Below are 23,093 nucleotides of genomic sequence, written 5' to 3'. Positions count from 1 at the left end.
TCAGTAGAATCCATCAGCTTCCGTGAAAGATGCTGATTACTTTGTCTTTCAAGAGGGCACTACAATATTCCAAGCTGTGAAAAAAATATAGAAATGTAGACATGACATTCTAGGGTGTGCAATGCCTTAGAAAAGAGCAAAATCCTTTCCCCCAAGAATTTTGATCCTTGTGAAAAAATCTGTCCATTTTACCAGAAAACGCCAGGAAAAAAACAAAACAGAAAAATCACCCCAGATTTCATCAAATTCCCATGAAGGAATGGACATGCACATCCTGAGCATTGTTCACAGTAGAATCAGGATGAATTGAGACCAGGAAGATTAAGCAACGTTGTACAGCACAGTTATGTTTTAGTGGGGTGAGGGTTACAGAAAAGGGGACTGGAAGGAATGTTTAAGGAAACATGACCACAGAAATGAGAGTTGTGTGCTGTTGCCTCTGTTTTAGTTTCTCAGCTCACTGGCATTAGGAAATATGATCAGCAAGGAGTCAAATATAAGGGACTGGGCAACTGAGATAATAGGAAAAGAATCAAATGTGCTGAATGGAAAAGCAGAAAGCTAGAGTTCCCTCAGTTGAGAAAAAGAATAGGGTAGATTTCACTAGAAAGAGCTGAATTGATAAAGAACAGCAATTAGGCTTAGGATAAGATAGAAGATAATAAAAACAATGATGCTCTAACCTCTTGGCACTGGGGCCATATGGTAACCACTGGTCATATGTGGTTGGGCTTCTCTGATGGCTCAGTGGTAAAAAATTCACCTGCCAGTATAGGAGACGTGGGTTCGACCCTGGGTTGGTTGGGAAGATTCCTTGGAGAAGGAAATGGCAACCCACTTCAGTATTCTTGCCTGGGAAATCCCATGGACAGAGAAGCCTCACAGGCTACAGTCCATGGGGTCATGAAAGAGTCAGACACAATTTAGCGACTAAACAAGAAAAATGGCCTTGTGCAGTTATTGGAATTTACAGTAAAAATTTTAGTTTCTGAGTTCTGTTTCAATGCTCAATAGCCACATATGGTTAGTGGCTAGCATAATGGATCCACAGATCACAATCGATTCAAGTGTTCTCCCAGATAGAGAACATTTCCACATTTCAGGAAGTTGTCTATTGAACAACACTGCTTTAAGGACATTAAGATGAGTAGGGAAAAAAAGGTAGAGAAGGAGATGAAGGAGGAGGAATGGTGATTCATAACCTCCCTTCTCCACTTGTTACCTAATGTCACTAGTTCTCATATGACAATTAAGACAGCCATTGCTCCGCAACATCCAGGTTCTTCCACACCTCCTCTCCAGAAGGCTCCTGGAGACACTGCTGCCTTACACGTGCTCTAGTTGGTTGGGATTGTGGAGCAAGTCATTGAGTTAGGGGTGGAGACAGGGTTGGGTGTGGGGAAGAGTCATTCCATGGATGAAGAGGACCAGTGTACATCTTAGCACCATGCCCAGAATTCAAGGTGGAAAGAACATTCACTTGCCACTGGGAGGCTTGTAAATGTATATCCTTCCATCTCCCATGCCCAGTGAGTCTTCAGCCATTTGTGGTCAGACTTTCTTACTACTAATACATTGCTCAGACTAAGTCATGGGTCGATACATACATTCTATCCTACTTGACTAATGAGAAAGTTGATCCAATTATTCACATCAACCAATTCCTATCATAAGTATTCTTATTCACTTTTTTAAAAACCATTTATTCAAGTAAATATAGGCAGTCCATCTCCTCCTTCTAAGCTCCATGATGAAGAGCATGACATTTCCAAACCATTGAGGAGTAACCTTTTTAGCCACACACCTGTAGTGAAATGACAGCATTCTAGAGAACCTCTGACTCTCAGAGATGCCCTTCCTTTCTGGGACAATTTTTAACATCCTTTTGACCATAATCAACATCTTACCAGATAGATCTCTTGTTCCAGACTGCTATTTCTAGCTCCATAGACTTCCTGCCACTCACAATATTTATACTAGACATTGTCAGGTGAAGAGGAGATTACCCTTAGAACACTTCCAAAGGCTTTCCTGCAACAGTCACTACTTATTTTCAAAGACTTCAGGGCTACATTCAGCTTCCTATTTGCATGTGTGGGCAGCTTTTTCTCCAGTGTATTCCCTGTGCTCTAATTGGCTCACTATACAGATTCTTGGCTCTGTGCTTGGGAATCGTCACTGACTTTTAACCCACCTCACCTGAAAAACAGCTTTCTGTGTTTCTATTAGTATTTCAGGCTCTGATCCTCACTTTTTAAATTATCACTGAGATTTTAATTGGTGGTTTTGATTGTTTACATTTAATCTTCCCTAGTGATATTTTACATTTTATTTTAATCCATTTGAAAAGGACAGAACCTTAAAAAGAGAGAAATAATTGGGGAAAGAAGATATTCATTTAGAGAGACAACAGAGACATCCCTGGACTTTGGCTGGTCACTTAAAGGAAACTGTGATTTACGCAAGGGACCTTAAAATTGTAAGTAAAATTGTAAGTATGTACGTTTTGTTTGTTTGAACGAATGCTTAAAAAAAAATCCTCACTCCTAACATTAGCAGAGTTTCTGTCTCTTAAAAATAGTTCAGAAAATGACTGTTTCCTAATGTCCACTGAAATGGAAAGTTTATAATGTTCTATTGTGACCTGAAGGTCTGGCAATGAACATGGGTCACATAATCCTCTTTGAATAGTATAAACACTCAGACTCCACTTCCCTTTTCAATATGGGAAGAAGCTAAACAACCTATAAATAGAACCTGGGGTGAAAAACCCCTATCCATTGTACAGCTCTTCACACTTCTGATCATTCTAAATGCCTGCCACTGGAAACCTTCAACAAAGGGGTGAATCTTCCCTGCCTCACAGAGAGCTGCCTTTCAGCTGAAAGAGGGTGTGTCCCTAAGTTTTTACCTGCGAGCAATGATGATCCTGTTAAGCATTTCAGGGAGACCAGCCCAAGTTTTTAGGGTGGGGATCTAGACAGGTTATACGTACCTTCAGACCTGCTCCCAGAGAAGGCAGAAACACCTCAAAGCCTGCATGTAAGAACATCTACTGAGAAATTATTTTTAAGCAGACGCCAGCTGAGTGGGGGGAAGAGAAAGAACAGAGAAGAAAAAACAAAACTCCCTTGATCTTGGATGTAAGAGAACCCAGCAGCGATGAACTGGCCCTTCTTCAGAGCAGCTGTGGTGCTGCTCATTTTCCTGGTAAGTGAATCCTGTTAAAAAGTTTCCATCATGGATCTCATGGTAAACAAGGGAGAACTTTCAGAAAAATGTTATTTTGTGTTATTTCTCACCTAAACCCATTAAAAGTTTATGCTAATGATAAGGTGATTTTTATGGACTAGAGTTTTAAATAGTGTTTCTCTCCTTAATTGAAGACTCCAAGATCATATTAGTGCATCAGTGTCAACTCACCATATCATATCTCTGACATCGGAGTCATTGCCAAGTCATGCCGGGGAAACACTGAACTTGGGAAAGGCAGATCACTACTTAATAGCGTTCTGTTGTTCAAATTCTCTTCTGCAGGTGGTCTTGGTAAACTAATCTCACAGGCGTATCTTGGTTTTTAATCTAGACATTTTCCCATACTTTTGGTATCTTTGCTGGTAGATTCACTATAATTTTTAAAATGTAAAAATAGGATCCATACAAATTAAAATCATAGCTGTTTGTAACTGGCTTCACCACCCAAACAGTCTCATCAGTTCTGTATGTGGTTGGGGGTTCATATCACTAATATCAGAAGCCCCACACTTCTAAACTGTAATTTTATTTAAAACATTTATTTAATTTCAAAAAGAATGGCAGTATGGGAGATTTATAAATGACATAGTAGTGAAGGAATGGCTATAATTAAGGAATAAGTATAATTATTATGATAATGGTTCTTACTACTGCAAAGTCAGTAATGACCATGAGACAAAAGTTGTACGTTTGATGGTCAGAGAAACTATAACAAAATACTTTATTATTGCAACCCTACATTTTATTAGTCTTCTCTCTTTAGAGACGACTTCTAAGTGCAGCATTAGTGTGTTGTATCAACTTCTCTTGTGTTGAAAAATTGAAAATTGTAGTCTCTCTCACAATAGTGTTAATATAATACAAAGAGGCAAATGCCAGGTAAATTGTGTCTTCCAGTTTGACAGGATGTAGCGCTGTGGTGAATATTTGTCTCTACTTGCTTCATTTTTGAACTGGATTGTTGGGTGTCTATAGTAACAAGTGAGATCTTTGATTCAACATATGCTGGTTAACTTGAATTCACTTTATTAATTGAGGCCATAACCAGTGGATTTATTAATAAATGAGCATCAGTAAGTGGTAGCTATATAGTTCCAAACTGCCCTTCAAACACTAGACTTATTCCAGGGACTTGATACTGAGAATTTCATAATTTGGGACATGGCAGGGATTAATGAGTACCACACAGTATGTCATTTGAAAGTAGGAGTGTTTGTTAATTATGAAATAAGAAAATGCTTTTATTTTTAATTTCATATACATTTGATCTAATTCAGGTCCATTATAGTGTCAGTTGATTAAAGTTTATTCAGATGCTTATGTATTTTCATTGAATCTATAAGATGCCTTTTTAAATTTTTATGATTATTTCTAATTAATTACACCCTATAAAATTCCTTTAAATAGCCATTTGTATCTAGTCATTCTTCAGTACAGCATATCATTTTATCAAAACCATGTATTTTCATGTAACTTTCTCTCTTTGTAGAGAGATTTCTGGGCCTTTGTCCTTTATTTTCTGTGTCTGGATAGTTTTTGCCTGTTTGCATGTGAATCATTTGTTTTTTTGCCATATTTTACTTTGGAATCAATCATAAGTTTCTCATACACATTAGGAAAATTATTTCTTGAAGAACTTATTTTACAAAGAATTGAAATCTTTCATTTAAAATATCATAACTTTTTTTAAAAATTCACTTTCTAAGGTTTAGAAAAATCACAAGTTATTTCTACTACTGATTTTACCAGATGATCTGGATAAATATCCTTTGGAATTATCCAATCTATTTTTGCTTTAAAATACTGTTTCTGAATGTGAACCATCACTATAGCAAACTTTTCTGCTAGCCTTATTCTGAATGTTTGCTTTTATCAATTAAAAAAAAGAAATCTAAGTCTTTATATCCTCTGCTCAAAATTAGTAAGTGAAAATCTACATTAAGGAGCATATTTGGGCAATTTTGAAAACTTTTAAGACATTTAAACTGATACTATCTTTAATGCAAACCCACTGAGAGCTGGGCAACCATGTATTTGCAAGTATGCTGTGTAATCTGCTCAATGTTCCTTTAAATTTTAAGACTTTGTTCAAATTAGAGGGTTAGATCAGGGAGAATAAAGTGGAAGAAACTTCTTATGGAGGCCAAGCTTGCCACAGGACTATTCCATTATCTAGGCAAGGGGCCTGAACAGACACTAGCTTACAGCTGTTATAACACTGCAGGCCAAAGAAATGTTATTAATGCTACATTTATTTTTATTTTTCTTTCTTTTTGTTTCCATGAGATTGTTGTGTATATGGGTGGTTAGCAGGGGGCTGGGGAAGGTTAGAATGAGTTCTACACCAGAAAACAAAGTTAACTTTGTATCAAATATAAGAAATCTTTGTAAGTGGCTGTAACTGTGGTATAAGGGATGGCATGGTGACTGTGAAAAAAGCAAAGTAGAGCCAGTAGAATTTTATAGTTCTATTGATTTCTGAAACTCACTGCAACTTCACCAGGTCCAATCGACCAACTCAAATCAATACAGATATCAAGGTGTCTTTTCCTATAAAAGTCAACTTCTGCAGCATACAAAGAACAAATAAACCTATCTTTACTACCAAGAATGATAGATTTCTTCAGTTGATCATGCCAGCCTCGCTTCTCCTCTTTCCATGGTTAATACTTCTCTTAAAAAATAAAACTTATTCTGACCACCAGATAAACTAATGCCACAGTTTGAACTTAGCTGAAATTATTAAGTATATAAGCAGGTTTTATTTGGAGTATTTCTCAAGCCCAGGGCTAAAATACACGGACTATAATATATACTTTATTACATAGTTCATCAACTTATGTGAACCAGAATCTTAAATTTCCATAATTGTGTTCATTGATGCCTAAAGCAAGAGAAGAACTAATGAACTAGTACAGATACAACAGAAGAGAAGCAAAGGGAGGGATCTATGCTTTCTCGCGCTCATATTATAGTGATACATATTACAGATATCAGAGTTTCAGTAAAGTATTTTCTAGAAGATGGAAGCGGCCTTTCTGTTCACCCGTTAAGTCAAATGTATAAATTGTATTTAAGCAAAATCATGATGCTCTTAAAAGCTTTGGAATTTCACAGCAGATTTAAGATCGGCCTGTTCTTTCACATTTATGAAAATAAAGAGTACAAATTTGTCATCATTTAATTGGTTTGAGTTGCTACAGAATAAAATCATTTGCTGTGTCTGATTAAGACGATAGAAAAACCTAAAGAACTAGGAAATGCTAACTGGATAAATCTGATGACTTGGCTGCTAAAGGACAAGATTCACCTACTTAACTCATGAATCTAGAAAAACAACACTGTCTATTCCCAGAGCACTTTATTTCTGATAACTCGTCTGCTACACATTCTTCAAGAACGTGGTTGTTGGCTACCTCCGTGTCCTAACAGGCACTGGCCTGACACTCGAAGCAGGATGCACACTTGGTACAGCAGTTAGACTTACTGTGCTCCCCACAGTGAGGGGGCCTTCTTCCAGAGCACTGGGTCACGTCACTCTTGCTGGCTATGCCTGGCATGCAATGTCCTCTAATGGACTTAGGCAAGTCAAAGTGGTTTATATGCCACCAGTTGCTGATCTCAGTTGGTCTACAAGCACAGAGCACACCCTTGGCTAATAAACAACCACAGCTTCACAAATTAAGGACCGCCTGCTGCTCATAAAACTACCTGGCTGTAAGTTATTAGAGAGCAGGTTCTGTGTCCAAGTCACTTCTGTATCCTTCGTAGTGCCTTGAACCTGTGTGAGATTGCTCGGTAAACATCTAATTCACAAAGAAAAGGTAAATAGGGAATAAAAGAGGTAAATAGGGAATTTTGGGGTGGTTTCTATTCCCCCTCACACACACACTCCAAATAATCATGAGGGCATTACACATGAAAACAGCCACAATGAATTTTCCTGTTACTTTCATGATGCAGTATACATTTATATTTTATCTAAGGCTTGCCATAATATTTTTAGGGCTTAAGTCCTTCAAAAGTCTTAATAATAAAGCCCTGGTTTCACACATCTGATATGTACTTGTCAAAGAAATAAATAAACCAATCAACAAATAAGAAGAATGACCTACCAACATGCTGTCAACTCCAGCTACGGTCCAAGTAACACAAAGGAAAGACAAAACAGAAGGTTTTTTTTAAAGGAATCCATCTATCATATTTTGGCTTTATCTCAGGTTCATTCTTATGATATGCATAACAGTTAGACACAAAATGTAATGCTTTAAAAACTGTCATGTGACTTTTGAAGGTTAATACAATTATGAAATGCAAGAAGTTGTCCTGACTACTTATTACTTTCAAGACCATTTTTACTATATGTAAAGAAATGTAAACCTCAATGTCAAAAGAAAAAAAAGTGAGCTTAATTAGAATCATTGATATTAGCATGCAACTTTGTGTCTTGTGGCTTAAAAAAAAAAATATATATATATATATATATATATGGATTGGCTCCTAAAATAGAGATGCAGGGAGGGTTCATTGAGGATGTGTTTTAAGTGAATTATTCACTGCTTTCTTAGAATATTTTAATTGGAAAAGGGTTTAGTCTCATATACAGAGGAGGAAACTGAGGCACTGAATGGCTAAGTGACTCACCCCAACACCCATATCCAGTGGGGCAAAAGAGCTGAGATGTACTCAGCTTGACCAGTCTTCATACCTAAGTGCATCTCCATCATGGTCTCCACAGAACACATCCCCAACACATCTCATAATCCAAACTAGTCCTCTAGTTTCCCCCAAATAACCTTATCCTTGTTCTAGAGACAAAGTCTAAATTATTCAGGATAGTGTCCTTCAACTTCCCTCTCCAACCAAGTGACTTTCATCTCCAACACATGTCTCCCTCTCCAAAAATATTTCCTTGCACACTATTAGTAATTTAATTCTACTATCACATCTTTTTGATTTTTTTTTTTTGATCACCAAATTCCTTGGGAAAGTGACCATTTTCATGTCCTTTTCCCCTCTATCTTATTCCCCAATTTCTTTCAGTCAGAAAGAGACTGTTCTGTTCAACTGAAAGCATCCTATTCAAAGTCCTAGAAAACCTCAGATTTCTTCAGGAATCACTCTGCTCAGCTATTTTATATCATCTTATATGGTTCACACCCCATCTGTCTTTCAGTTTTCCTTTCCTTTGACATCCTTGATTTTGCATGACATTTTCTTCCTGTTTTTTCAGAAACTTCTTTTTCTCCTTTTCATTTCTTATTTTTTTGTCATTGTTCCCAGTTACATAAATGTAGGAATTCCCATGTTTCATTCTCATCCCTAGGCTGTTTCTTGGCTGTATTCTTGAGGGATTTCAAATTCTCCCATGATTTCAACTAAGCAAACTGAGCAGTTATTCCTCCATATATCAGGCCTGAAGCATCATTGTTCATGGAGCTGATGTGTTTTTCAAATAGCTAAGCCTCTTCACCCAGGCCCTTCTCTGGCATCTTAAACTTGCCGTGTTCTAACCTGCTGAATTCTGCTATGCCCTTGCTCCTGATCTGCCTGTTTAAAACTGCCATCACCTGAAATTCTTCCCTCTCTTGACTCCCACGTCCCATTGGTTCTCAAGCCCTGTCAGTTTCACCCGTGCAGTATCTCTCCCTTAATCTTTTCTGGTCTGGTCCCACTCCCGTTCAGCTCTGCATCTCTGGCCTAATTTGATGTAAAACACTCACTGCTGGTGGCCTGTAATCACTGCCTCTACCCTGTGGTTGGAGTAACCTTTTAAACCCACAATTTTATCATGCCTTTCCCAAGATCAAAAAATTTCAATATTTTCCTACTGCACGCGGAGATTTATTGTTAGAATGGAAAAGGTAACTGTATATAATTTAGTCTATCCCTGTCATTTCACAAATGAGAAAACTAAACTAAGAGAATTCAGCAAGTACACTGAAAGTTCTCTGACCCTATGAAGTACTTTGTTTATTTCATTATTTTGCCTTTGAAAGTCCAAGAATGACTATTTCAGAGTTTTGGGTTTTTTTCTCTGGACTTTGAGCAAATCACAGTAAGATTATGTTAACGAAACATAATTTTAAGCAGACTTGGCAGTTTTTTAATTACTAATCCAGTTGACAGCCTGACTGTATGGTGCAACTTGCTTGGTCTTCTGCCTGAGTTGCTACTCATGGGAAAAAGAATGACCCAGCTTCATAAAGTTGGAAGGTTTCTTAGTCATCTGGCATAGCTCTCCAAAACAAACAGCAAGCACCGACACTTCAGTGTGGTAAGGGAAGCGCAAGACAGATAACAGATGCATACACAATTCTGTAACTATGAAGAAATGGCTCCCAGACAAATAAGATACCCCCACTCCCCTGTTCCACACCTACAAATTAAAGGAAAAAGTGTTCATGAGTTCACAGGTAGCAAGAAACACACACCTGCATTAACATCATTTCAATTCAGTGCCCAAGAGGGACTCTACAATAACAACTCAGTTACTTGCCCAAAGTAACTTGGACCATTTGGGTCATTTATTTTTCTTTCCCCTCCTACCCCACGCATAGCATTACTGTTATAGCTGTCATTATTGTATATAAGCATTCTTGTTAATAATTCACAAGGATATTATGAGATTAGACTAAAATCAGAATTATTTTGAATTCTCAAAATTGTAATAATGTCAATTGAAAGTGAAGTCGCTCAGTCGTGTCCGACTCTTTGCAACCCCGTGGACTGTAGCCCACCATGCTCCTCTGTCCATGGGATTTTCCAGACAAGAGTACTGGAGTGGGTTGCCATTTCCTTCTCCAGAGGATCTTCCCTACCCAGGGATCGAACCCAGGTCTCCTGCATTGTAAGCAAGACGCTTTACCGTCTGAGCCACCAGGGAAGGATAATGTCAATTCTTCATAGTATATTTTACTTAGAAATTTACTTGGAATAAACCATCTTATATTACACATACCACAAACACAAATTTAGGCTGAATTGTTTTGGACTGTGAGTATGTGCTCAGTTACTCAGTCACGTCCAACTCTTTGTGACCCAGCCAGGCTCCTCTCTCCATGGGATCTTCCAGGCAAGAATACTGGACTGGGTTGCCATTTCCTCCTCCAGGGATCTTTCCAACCCAGGGATCAAACCCCTGTCTCCTGAGTCTCCTGCATTGGCAGGCAGATGGTTTTGTATTTAGCCCTAAATTAATATCCAAACCTCAATTTCTTCATCTTTAAAATGGAAAGAATTATAGTATTGACCACATATACTACTGAAGATTGAGTGCATGGATTTCTCTAAACACATTTTCCAATACTTAGTTATCATCCAGTAAATTGTAATGGTGATTAATGATAATGATTAATATTTGATACCATGATAAAATAAAATAAAAACATAATCTCTTTATACTACTGATATTAACCATTATGAATTATGGAAATTTTTTAAAAATATGTACTTGGAGACTAAAATTTTATTTTTATTTAAGGGTAAAATTGAAAGTGACTATAAAAAGTAATTATTACATTTTGAAATTACTATTATTAGTATTTTTAAAAATACAAACTATAATTTTCTTTTATCAGTGGTCCAGATAAAGTCTAATTATGATAACAGCTTTCATAATTAGCAATTCTAAAAAAAACCTGAAGTTAAAATTTTCTTATTTAGGGGTGAATAAAAACTAAGAATTTATACCATCTTTAACTAATTCTAAGTTAAATTTAATGAATGTAAACAAATCCTTCAAATCCACACTTAATTTTAGATATTTTAAATGTCTTTAGTATATTGATATAGTAGACTTAATATATAAGTGTATATTTTTAGAAGTGCCTTTGTCTTTAGAAAAAAATAATTTAAATTATATGTATAATTTTACAAATCATATACAAAGATCAAGGCTAGAGCTGAAACTAGGGAGAGTTCTGTTTGACTACTTCATTTATCTGACAGGGAAATTGTTCAATGCAGGAGGAAAGATTAATGAAAGTTGCTTACACAGCAATTTGTCCTTACAGTCTTATAATTTATTTTCATTGCTGTGGAAGGATGCATTTATATCATCTGTTTTGTTTAGTGCCAGCAATAAAACATCAAATATGAACTCATTTTTACATGAAGAAAATTGTTTTGATCTCATATTTCAAAGCAAATTAAAGATTTATCATCTTCAGATTTTCAAGAATACTCGAAAATCTTCCATCTAGAACTGGACTGTGAAAAAGCAAACATTCCAAAGTTTTCCAGATATTTTCTGCTCTACATGCTTTCTTTACTTCAGATTTTCTTTTCTATTTCCATCTGTGGCTAGTCAGATCCCAAAACTATAGTCAAATATTTCAGTATCATTACATACTATTGAAATCACTAAATACCATCCAAGTGCTTTCAACTCTTCAGGCATAAGATTTACTAAGAGATCTTGAGTTCCCAGCCTTCATTCTCCCTGGGTTCTAGTTTCAAATATCCTAGCTCATATGATTACAAGTATCTGTACAGGCTAAGAATGAAAAAAAAGTTAACAATAAAAAGTAATGAAAAGAAGAGCAAAATTTAAAGGTAAAAACCAAACATAAAAGAATCCTTAGTATTGTCCTCAGACCTTGAGAGAGAAACCAAATCCACCTGCTAATGACCCACAAGACTGTTTAAATTTTTTTTTAAGCAATGGGATAGCATGAATTGTAGAGCATTCAATTAAAAATTAACTATTATGATTATCTTATTTTTTATAGGTGGTGCTGGAAGTTAACAGTGACTTTAGAATCCAGGTAATATATAGCAAATTAATTTTTTCCAAATTAAAAGTAAAAAAAAATAGTTTGGGAGAAGTAATATATTTTTCAATGAAAATTTATCCTTTATAAGTAAAGTTAATGTTATGCTAAAATTAATGGGTTATCAAAATTACCAATCATTCCTACTAAACATCCTCTCTTTCTGACACTGCCCTGACCTCTAAAATCTCCAGTGGAATGTGAATTATGAATAAAAGTTAATAGACACTATTACTTTGTCCTGCCCACCCAAGGTCAGAGATTATAACACTAAAAATGGCACCATCAAGTGGCATTCCATCAGGAGGCAAAAGCGTGAGTGGATCAAGTTCGCTGCAGCCTGCCGTGAAGGTGAGGACAACTCAAAGAGGAACCCGATCGCCAAAGTAAGTATCAACCCCAAAGCAAAAAACCGAAAATCAGAACAGACAGAGTTAAATTTTCAAAAGAACCTATCTTTGAAATATTTTATGAGCATATCTCACTGAGAAGTTATGATTCAGAACAGAACTATAGCTATTCAGATTATAAAAATTGAAGCCATCAAAAGTGTAAATTAAGAAATTTAGCCACTTGGGTAGACAGTTGAACACTGACTCATAACATTAATGAAATTAATATACACAATCATGTGTCACGCTAAACTCTAGATGAAAAAATACAGTGATTTAAACAATGAATTTAATGCTCAGCACATTCACAGGAACCATTTAAATGTGTGCTCTTTCTGCCTCATAATCTCTTAGAATTGACTTTCTACTTTTAGCTTTCTATGAACATTCACAATGTACCCTCTTTCACGTTCTCTTTTCCCTTCGTTTTCCCTTATTTTCCTTTAGTAAACACCCAGTCACATGCACATGTGCACATACACACACACGGAAACATCTCCACACACAGATTCACACATACAAACACATATATATATATATATATACATATACACAGATTTACACAGAGATTCCCCCATAAGATTGCTTATAATCATATATTTTTTAATTTCAAAGAGATCCCTGGTTTCTATAAAATTTATCTGGGGTGGTCTCTGATTTTTCTGCTAATACAACTTCCTATTTTCAGAATTAAAACCTTCTACACTAGAGTTGGATGACTCTCTCTTGTCACCTACATAAATCCACTTAAAACTTTCTTCAAAAACCTTACATTTAAAAAAACATTTAATCAGAAGATCAAAGTTATATAATAACATTGAGAAACTCCTTCAGAGGGTAAGGAGTTTCCTACTGGCCTCAACATTAGCACAGACATTAAAAATAATATGATCCATTTTAAATGTTGAATGAGTGAATGCATGAATGAGAACTACACAGATTTAGATTTATGAGAGTGATATTTTACTTTTTTATTTGGTAGAAACTAAAATTGAATTTCTTTTATTACATTGTCGTGTACTGCTGAAAATACTAGAACTGTAATTATTCCACTTATCTAGGAAAATAACTCCTATTTCCATTTCTCAAAAGATAACAGGATAACTCACATTCAACAATTCTCCAGAAAGATAGTTATTACATCAAACAGTCGCACTTTTGATTTCCTCTCTGTAAGGTTTTCACCTGTGCTCTCTTTGCAGATTCACTCAGACTGTGCTGCAAACCAGCAAGTTACATACCGCATCTCTGGAGTAGGAATTGATCAACCACCTTATGGAATCTTTGTTATTAATCAAAAAACTGGTGAAATTAATATAACATCCATAGTCGATCGAGAGGTCACCCCTTTTTTCATTGTAAGTGCATGGATATGTATGTTCAGGCCTATATTACTTTTGAAATATCTTAAGTTCAGATCATATGTATTTGATTTCAAGAGTCCCAATATTGGGCGTTTGTGGTTGTCTCTTATTTCATGAGCATCCAATGCCCAGAAACAAAAGATTAAGAGAAAGAGGAGTGTTTGCTTAACAGCCTTAGCAAAAGGGCTAACCTCTTGTCAGTTCCCGTGTCAAGCTAAATGTTCGTCAAGAAGAGCAAGTGCCTAACTTACTTCTTTATCTTTAATTCAGTTGAAAGTATCAGTTCCTCTTAACTCCAATGCCAAATGATGATTTCTGGAACTCCAGATGGAGCCTTTCCTGAGTGAACGTACTTGATGATAAATTCATATTGCTCGACTCCCCTGAGCTCAGAATGTGCCCTAGAGAAACTTTAACTCACCCTTAACGAATCTCACTCTATTCTTCACAGTCACTGTTACTCACCCTTAATGAATCTCCCTCTCTTCTTTACAGTCGCTGTGACAAAACTTCAAACTCTCAACCTCATTTCCACTTTACGCAGTTGACCTGATGACCCACTTCCTTAAAAAGTCTGAGGCCTTCCATCACAAACTCCCATAATTAATTCTCTCTCCTCCAGTTCAGAAATGTTCTGAATTAAATCCAAAAAAAGGATCGATTTTCTGCTTTTTCCCAATGACTTATCACAAGAGCTAGCTATTTTCCCATAATTACCTGTCCAAGAACCTTACTCAATCTACTTTGTTTTTTCATCTCTCTTCTGACTGCTCCATTGGCTGCTAATCAATTTCCATCTATCACTAGGGTCAACACTTGTTAATACCGTAAAAACAAAAATAGAGAAATTTTAATATCTTTCTTTGATTTTGTAACCTCTCCAATTCAAACCCTATAATTTTCCAAAATGCCTTCAAATAGTAATCTATGCCTACAGGTTTTCACTCATACTGCTTGTCCGTATGCCTCAAACTACTTTAATTCCTTAGTCTTCTATTCCATATCGGTATTCCCGCCTTGTCTCCCACAATGTTTCCCTGAAAAGTCTAAATCAACATGCCAGCCTATTAGCTTCTCTTGAAACACATGCATTTTTGTATGAAACACAGTAAGTTCCCTGGGCTTCCCACATAGCAGTAGTGGTAAAGAACCACCTGCCACTGCAGGAGAGGTAAGAGAGGCAGATTTGATCCCTGGGTCAGGAAGATTCCCTGGCGGAGGGCATGGCAGCTCCAGTATTCTTGCCTGGACAATCCCATGGACAGAGGAGCCCAGTGGGCTACAGTCCATAGGGTCACAAAGAGTTGGACACGACTGAAGTGACTGAGCATGCACACACGCACAGTAAGTTCCCTATATACCAACGAGCTTTGTTCTGGGAGCGCATTCGTAAGTCCTGCAAAGTTAGCCTAGGTACCCAACTAATACAATTGGCTATATGGTACTGTACTGGAATAGATTTATAATACATTTGCATCTTTGAAAGTTTGCAACTTGAAGGTTCATATGTAGGGGACTTACTGTATATCAAATAGGCAAAATAGTACACATAACACTTATGTAACACCCAATAAGTGAAGCTGGTGTGCTGCAGTCCATGGGGCCACAAAGAGTCAGACACGACTGAACGAACGAACAACAAAAACAAATAATAATAATATAGACACCCACATAGCTACCACTTATCCTATGAATGCTATATTTTGAAGCCCCTGTGTGACTCTCCTTTGTCATATTCTCAAACCCCATAACCCCTATTCCTAATTCCAAGCAATGAGTTTTTGCCACTTCACTTCCTTCCTCACATGAATCCTTTTTCTTGGAACACTCTGTCAACTGTCTGCTTCACCTGTTGCAATTTTCTTTGAAGATCTCTCAATCATTACATCCTCCTATGAAGTCATAGCTATTTTGTTCTTCCTTTATATAACTTATCATGTTACCTTTTCTCGAATGGGATTTTGACTTTGTGTTTGCCTCCCCTTGTAAGTCCTGCTTGTGCCTATCTTCGAGTAGGAAATCATATGTCTCACTGTCCTTTTAGTTTCCCACAATACCTACGCATAATGCTCAGAGAAAGCGAGAACTTAATAATTATGGGTTGCACCATGTAATTATTCCTCTTTTCTCTCCTAGATCTATTGTCGGGCTCTGAATTCACTGGGCCAAGATTTAGAGAAACCTCTTGAGCTTAGAGTCAGGGTTTTGGATATAAATGACAACCCTCCAGTATTTTCTATGTCTACTTTTGTAGGAGAAATAGAAGAAAATTCTAATGCAAGTAAGTATTCTACTTTATTAAGTAAACAAGACTATTGGGTTTCCAGATCATTCTTAACAGTCAGGCATCTAGAGGCTAAACTCTGTCAAGATACTACATCACAAATGTGAAAGATAAGTTTGGAGAAGCATGTAGAACAGGAGGGCATGAGGAAGGCTCCATGATGGCTTTCCCTTCAACCACGGAAGCAGCTCCAGCTGTCATACACAAGAAGCAACGCTAAAGAAATGGGAGGAATTTGCTCACACACCACCTCTGTAGTAGATTCCTAAGGAAAAATTCCCAGAGTGTTTTGCACAGTGATGACAGAGGCACTGTGCAGAGAATTTAGCCTCCCAGTCTGACTACTTTGAGGGTTTCCGTGGTGGCTCAAAGGGAAAAGAATCTGCCTGCAATGCAGGAGACCTGGGTTCAGCCCCAGGGTAGGGAAGATCCCCTGGAGAAGGGAATGGCTACCCACTCCAGTATTCTTGACTGGAAAATTCCATAGACAGAGGAGCCTAGCAGGCTACAGTTCATGGGGTCACAAAGAGTCAGATACGACTGAGTGACTAACACACACACACACACTGACTACTTAAAGGGGAATCTCATTCGCTTCTATTCATATTGCTTTTTTTAAAAAATTTAACTACTTTAACTCACAGAAATCACCTCTAGACAATCTATTTGGTGTTCACAATCTTCAAGAGCTTTTTTTGACAGCAAAGAAAAACAAAACGCCTACAATGCGGGAGACCTCGGTTTGATCCCTGGGTTGGGAAGATCCCCTGGAGAAGGGAACGGCTCCCCACTCGAGTATTCTTGCCTGGAGAATTTCATGGACGGAGGAGCTTATAGTCCACGGGGTCGCAAACAGTCAGACATGACTAACTTTCACTAAATACAAAACAAGCATTTCTCCCTTCATATTAATAAATATACGTTTTGTTTGCTTTTTAGTCAAATCACCCATTTTATGTATTTGAAATGTATTTTAAATCTAATCCTGTTTGGTCCTCCATGTGGATTTAAAGGTGACCATCTCAAGAGATGCCAGTGGAAGGGAACCAGAAAATCTAGAAACTAGATCCAGTATTTACTCTCAAGAGCTTTCACAATCTAAACGTGCAATTACTTCCTTGTGGATTACTGTTAAAAGCAATATTTTAACTGCCAAATATTCAATCACTTGTGCAGATAGTGTATTAACTTTTTAGGTTACCACTGAAGATTGTCCTAAATATATCAAAAAACACCAGAGATGCTGTCTCATTTAAATTCAAAACTTCAACTTACCATAGTACTTTTAAGCAGTATGCTGCTGCTGCCGCTGCTAAGTCGCTTCAGTCGTGTCCGACTCTGTGCTACCCCATAGACGGCAGCCCACCAGGCTCCCCTTTCCCTAGGATTCTCCAGGCAAGAACACTGTGGTGGGTTGCCATTTCCTTCTCTAATGCATGAAAGCAAAAAGTGAAAGTGAAGTTGCTCAGTTGTGTCCGATCCTCAGCGACCCCATGGACTGCAGCCTACCAGGCTCCTCTGTGCATGGGATTTTCCAGGCAAGAGTACTGGAGTGGGGTGTCATTGCCTTCTCCTTTAAGCAGTATAATTTCTTGTAAATTCAAATAATTCTTACATTTTAATTTTTATTTGTTAAAATATTATACCTATATTTTAAACTTCTAAAAATACTACTATAAGAAGGTTTACTATAAAAATTTCACAAATGTGAGTAAAAATGGAATAAAATGCATTCTTTGCTCTCCTTTGTACCATTCTTCAGAGGCAAATAGAATCACTAGTTACTTAGGTACATATTTTCTATAATCATGTAAATATATATAAACATATTTCCAAAGAAGAAACAAATATGACCATATTTTACATACTAATCTACAGTGTGAATTTTTAAATATATTTTGAACACATTTTCATATTAGGAAATACAGGTTTCATCATTTAAGATTTTCATGAGATTTTATTGTATGAATGCACCATAATTAATGAAATAATTGCCTCTGAAAACACTTAAAACTGCTGAAATAAATTCACACAGAGATTGAGAGAGAGAGACAGGAGCTGATAGTTTATGTCTAAAGACAAGGCCAATTGTGCAGAATTGAGTATAGAAAAGTCTAGTTTATGAATGCTTGCAGCTCCTCACATTTCCAGCATCCTTCATCAAAACTACCAACAAGATTACCGGAAAAGGTGAAGAACAGATGCAGTATGTAATTACATATGCATCTCTTTAAACCACTAGATATCTAGCACTTTACTAGAGACCACGCAAAATAAAATAATAAAATATATTTACTGAATGTGTATTATTCAATAGGAACGTCACATAATTTTATTGCTTATAACTATTTAATTCTTTCATGAACTCAGTGAGGACAATCCAATTTCATCCCCATTTATAGATGCGGAAACTGAAGCCAAGATCACATAGCTAGAAAGTGCTGTAGCTGGGAGAGTTAGTCTGTCCTTATATCACTTTGTTTCACCATAGAAGCCTTTAAAAAATAATTACACTAGAATAAGAAATGTAAAAGCAGAAGAAAATATTTCCTTGTGTTTTAAATATCAGTAATGTCTAAAGTTCCTGGTAAAATGTGATCTTTTCATCAAGACAAAGGTATAGAAAAGGAGCTAAGATATTGATATGTTGAAAAAATAGAAAGGGGAAATGGTGGAGTTCCCATTACATGGACTAACTTTTTAGAAAAGCAGTATACTATATTACAACAAAAATGCAAATTGTCCATTTGCAATCAATTTTCTTGACTTCTAGATACACTGGTGATGGTACTCAATGCCACTGATGCAGATGAACCAAATAATTTGAACTCAAAAATAGCCTTCAAGATCATAAGACAAGAACCTTCAGATTCACCGATGTTTATTATCAACAGATACACTGGAGAAATTCGAACAATGAATAATTTTCTAGACAGAGAGGTATTTTTTTTTCTTTTCAGTGGGTTGTAGTCTCAATGGAACTGATTCTAAAAGCAAGAGTTCTAAGAAAAAGAAATGGAAAAGAAAACAATAGTTTAAAACTTTTCACATAATGGGAATGACATAAGAAATATCTGTGAGATGAAAATACTTCCTCAAATAGATTTTATACTTATTTCCCATTTAATTTACTGAATTTGTCTCAATTTGAGAAAACTACATTCTAAAAGTACATAAAAATACACACAAGGTCAATGTAAAAGCTCTATTTTTTCCAAGTATGTTCTACAATGAAATAAATTTAAGAAACAATTGCTGTAATGTCCCCCATCTTGGTGAGTCACAATGCAGGTGAACACAGTAGAAGCCCCAAGAATTTTTACAGGTTAAGAAACTTGCTTATCTTTCTTTTTTGTTTTGTTTGCTGATCTTTCTTTAATCCAGCCTATCATAGGCTCATTTGACAAGAGAACTCTTTTTTCCCTTTTCTCTTCCTATGTCTCACATACTGACAGCCCACTGATTACTTTGGGAAATGACTCACAGAATCAGAAGGATGGAGAGGAATTCAGTAACATCCAGACCAGTCTATTCACTTACAAATTTAAAAATAATTACTGATGGTTACCAAATGAGAATCAGCATCACATGGTTTCTATAATACCATGTGGTCCCTTGATTTAATTTTAAAATAGCAACTTTTCATTATGTCTTTTAATATGGATAGAATATAACTGATATGCATAATTTCAGGGTTATAAATAAGGAAATTTTATTTTATACTTGATAAATTAAATTTTAAGTGCTACAGCTATTTTTAAATGACCATCTCCCTGCTAACAATTCAGGATTTAGGATAAATCAGATTATTTTAGTGCTCTATAATAACCCAAATGCCATCAGTTTCCAGGTTATCACTATGTCCTTTATTATTTGTTTGAAAATTACCATCAGAAAAAATTGACTATTTAGTTGTTTTTTCCCTCTCAAACTTTCTTAAGGAGCCCAGTGGGATACCTTTAACATGAAAAGAGTTGTAATGGTGAAGAACTCTAAACAATAAAGGAACTGTGCAGTCACTGGCAAGCCACTAGAGCACATATTATTTTATTATAATTTTAGTCTATATTGGAGTATAATTAATTAACAATGTTGCATTTGTTTTAGGTGTACAGCAAAGTGATTTAGCTATACATATACATATATCTATTCTTTTTCAAATTCTTTCCCATTTAAATTGTTACATGATATTGAGCAGAGTTGACTTCCCCGGTGGCTCAGACGGTAAAGCGTCTGTCTACACTGCGGGAGACCTGGGTTCAATCCCTGGGTCGGGAAGATCTGCTGGAGAAGGAAATGGCAATCCACTCCAGTACTCTTGCCTGGAAAATTCCATGGACAGAGGAGCCTGGTAGGCTACAGTCCATGGGGTCGCAGAGAGTCGGACACGACTGAGCGACTTCACTTTCACTTTCACTCCCTGTGCTACAAAATGGGTCCTTGTTGCTTATCTGTTTTAAATATAGCAGTTTGTACAAGTCAATCCAAGACCCACAATCTATCCTTCCCCAACCAGCCTTCCTTCTGGTAACCACAAGTTTGTTCTCTAAGTCTGTGAGCCTGTTTCCCCTTTGTAAATAAGTTCATTTGCATCATTTTTTTTTTTTAGATTCCACATATAAGCAATATCATATGATATTTGTCTTTCTCTGTCTGACTTACTTCACTTAGTATGATCATCTCCAGTTTCATCCCTCTTGCTGAAAAGGCATTATTTCTTTCTTTTTAATGGCTGAGTAATATTCCATTGTACGTATTTACCACATCTTCTTTACCCATTCATTTGTCAATGGACATTTAGGTTGCTTCCATGTCTTAGTCATTGTAAACAGCACTTCAGTGAACATTGGGGTGCATGTATCCTTTCAAACCATGCTTTTCTCTGGATATTGCCCAGGAGTGGGATTGCTGATTAGACAGCAGCTCTATTTTTAGTTTCTTAAGGAACTTCCATATTATTTTTCATAGTGGCAGCAGCAATTTACATTCCCAACAACAATGTAGTAGGGTTCCCTTTTCTCTATACCCTCTCCAGCATTTATTGTGTGTAGATTTTTTGATGACAGCCATTCTGGCTGAAATTACCTCTGGTGTGAGGTAGTATCTCAATGTAGTTTTGATTTGCTGATACTACCTCTGGTGTGAGGTAATATCTCCATGTAGTTTTGATTTGCATCTAATTTTTAGTGATGCTTAGCATCTTTTCAGGTACTTTTGGCCATCTGATGTCTTCCTTGATATATGTCTACTTAGATCTTCTGCCCATTTTTTTGATCGGGTTGTTTGTTTTTTCATATACAGAGCCACATGGGCTGTTTGTAAATTTTGGAGACTAATCCCTTGTGTTCAACTCATTTTCTCCCAGTCTCTAGGTTATCCTTTCATTTTGTTTATGGTCTCCTTAGCTGTGCACAAGCTTTTGAATTTATTTAGGTTTCACTTGTTTATTTTTTTTTTTTAATGGAAGGATAATTGCTTTACAGAATTTTATTGTTTTCTGTCAAACTTCAATATGAATCAGCCATAGGTATACATATATCCCCTCCCTTTTGAACCTTCCTCCCATCTCCTTCCCTATCCCACCCCTCTAGGCTGATAACAGAGCCCGTTTGGGTTTCCTGAGCCATATAGTAAATTCCCGTTGGCTATCTATTTTACATATGGTAATGTAAGCTTCCACATTACTCTTTTCATACATCTCACCCTCTCCTCCCCTCTCCCCGTGTCCATAAGTGTATTCTCTATGTCTGTTTCTCCATTGCTGTCCTGTTATTTTTGTTTTTATTTCCATTACTATAGGAGATGGCTCAGAGAAAAATATTGCTGAAATTTATATGAAAGACTGTTCTGCCTATCTTTCCTTCTAAAAGTTTTATAATATCCAGTCTTACATTTAAATCTTTAATCTATTTTGTGTATGATGTTATTTTTGTATATGATGTTAAAGAATCTCCTAGTTTCATTTTTTACATGTAGCTGTCCAGTTTTCTCAGAGGTATTCTCTGAATACCTCTTAATATTGAAGAGACTGTCTTCCCTCCATTGTAAAGTCTTGCTTCTTTTGTTGTAAATTAACTGATCATAGGTGTATGGATTTACTTCTGGGTTTCTATCTTGTTCCATTGATCTATGCTTCTATTTTTGTATCAGTTACATACTGTTTTGATGACTGCACCTTTGCAGTATAGTCTGAAGTCAGGAAGTCTAATTTTCTCAGCTTCATTTTTGTCAAGAGAGCATTGGCTTTTCAGGATCTTTTGTGTCTCCATACAACTTTTAAGATTTTTTGTTCTAGTTTTGTGAAAAACACCATTGGTAATTTGGTAGGAATTGCATTGAATTTGTAGATTCCCTTGGGTACTCCAGTCATTTTGACAATATTTATTCTTCCAATTCAAGAACATGGTATATTCTTCCATCTGTTTGTGTCATCTTTGATTTCTTTCATCAGCATCTTATAGTTTTCAGAGTACAGGTCTTTTGTCTCCTTAGGTAGGTTTATCCCCAGGTATTTTATTCTTTTTGATGTGACGAGAAACAAAATTGTTTAATTTCTCTCTCTGACCTTCATTGTGAGAGTATAGATTTCATTGTGAGAGCAGCAGATTTCTGTGTATTGATTTTGTATCCTGCAACTTTACCAAATACATTGATGAGCTCTAGCTTTCTGATCGCATCTTTGGGATTTTCTATATATAGTATCATGTCATCTGCAAATAGTGACAGTTTTACCCTTTCTTCCCCAATTTGGATTCAGTTTATTTCATTTTCTCTGATTTTGTGGCTAGGACTTCCAAAACTATGCTGAATAAAGGTGGCAAGAGTGGATATCCTTGTCTTGTTCCTTTGTTCCTGATCTCAGAGGAAATATTTTCTAGCTTTTCACCACTGAGTAGAATTTTAGTTGTAGGTTTATCATATTTGGCCTTTATTCTGTTGAGGTATGTTCCTTCTATGCTCTTTATGAAGAGTTTTATCATAAATGGGTATTGAATTTTATCAAAAGCTTTTCTTTTGATGATGA

General features: G+C 36.4%; 1 protein-coding gene across 1 annotated transcript in view; it reads left to right on the top strand.

Moving 5' to 3' along the window:
* The first annotated feature begins 3,162 nt into the window (after positions 1-3,162).
* DSG1 (desmoglein 1) overlaps positions 3,163-23,093 on the top strand; it is a 40,314-nt gene continuing 20,383 nt past the window's right edge. Inside the window, exons 1-6 of the mRNA XM_068993612.1 lie at positions 3,163-3,210; positions 11,988-12,023; positions 12,284-12,415; positions 13,624-13,779; positions 15,922-16,066; positions 18,843-19,009. Coding sequence (XP_068849713.1) covers positions 3,163-3,210; positions 11,988-12,023; positions 12,284-12,415; positions 13,624-13,779; positions 15,922-16,066; positions 18,843-19,009 — 684 coding nt within the window. The remainder of the gene's footprint in view (positions 3,211-11,987; positions 12,024-12,283; positions 12,416-13,623; positions 13,780-15,921; positions 16,067-18,842; positions 19,010-23,093) is intronic.

The sequence above is a fragment of the Capricornis sumatraensis genome, chromosome 21, assembly GCF_032405125.1.
Source record: "Capricornis sumatraensis isolate serow.1 chromosome 21, serow.2, whole genome shotgun sequence".
NCBI lineage: Eukaryota > Metazoa > Chordata > Mammalia > Artiodactyla > Bovidae > Capricornis > Capricornis sumatraensis.
Note: the sequence above shows the minus strand (reverse complement) of the source record. Positions and strands in the feature narration are given on the sequence as shown.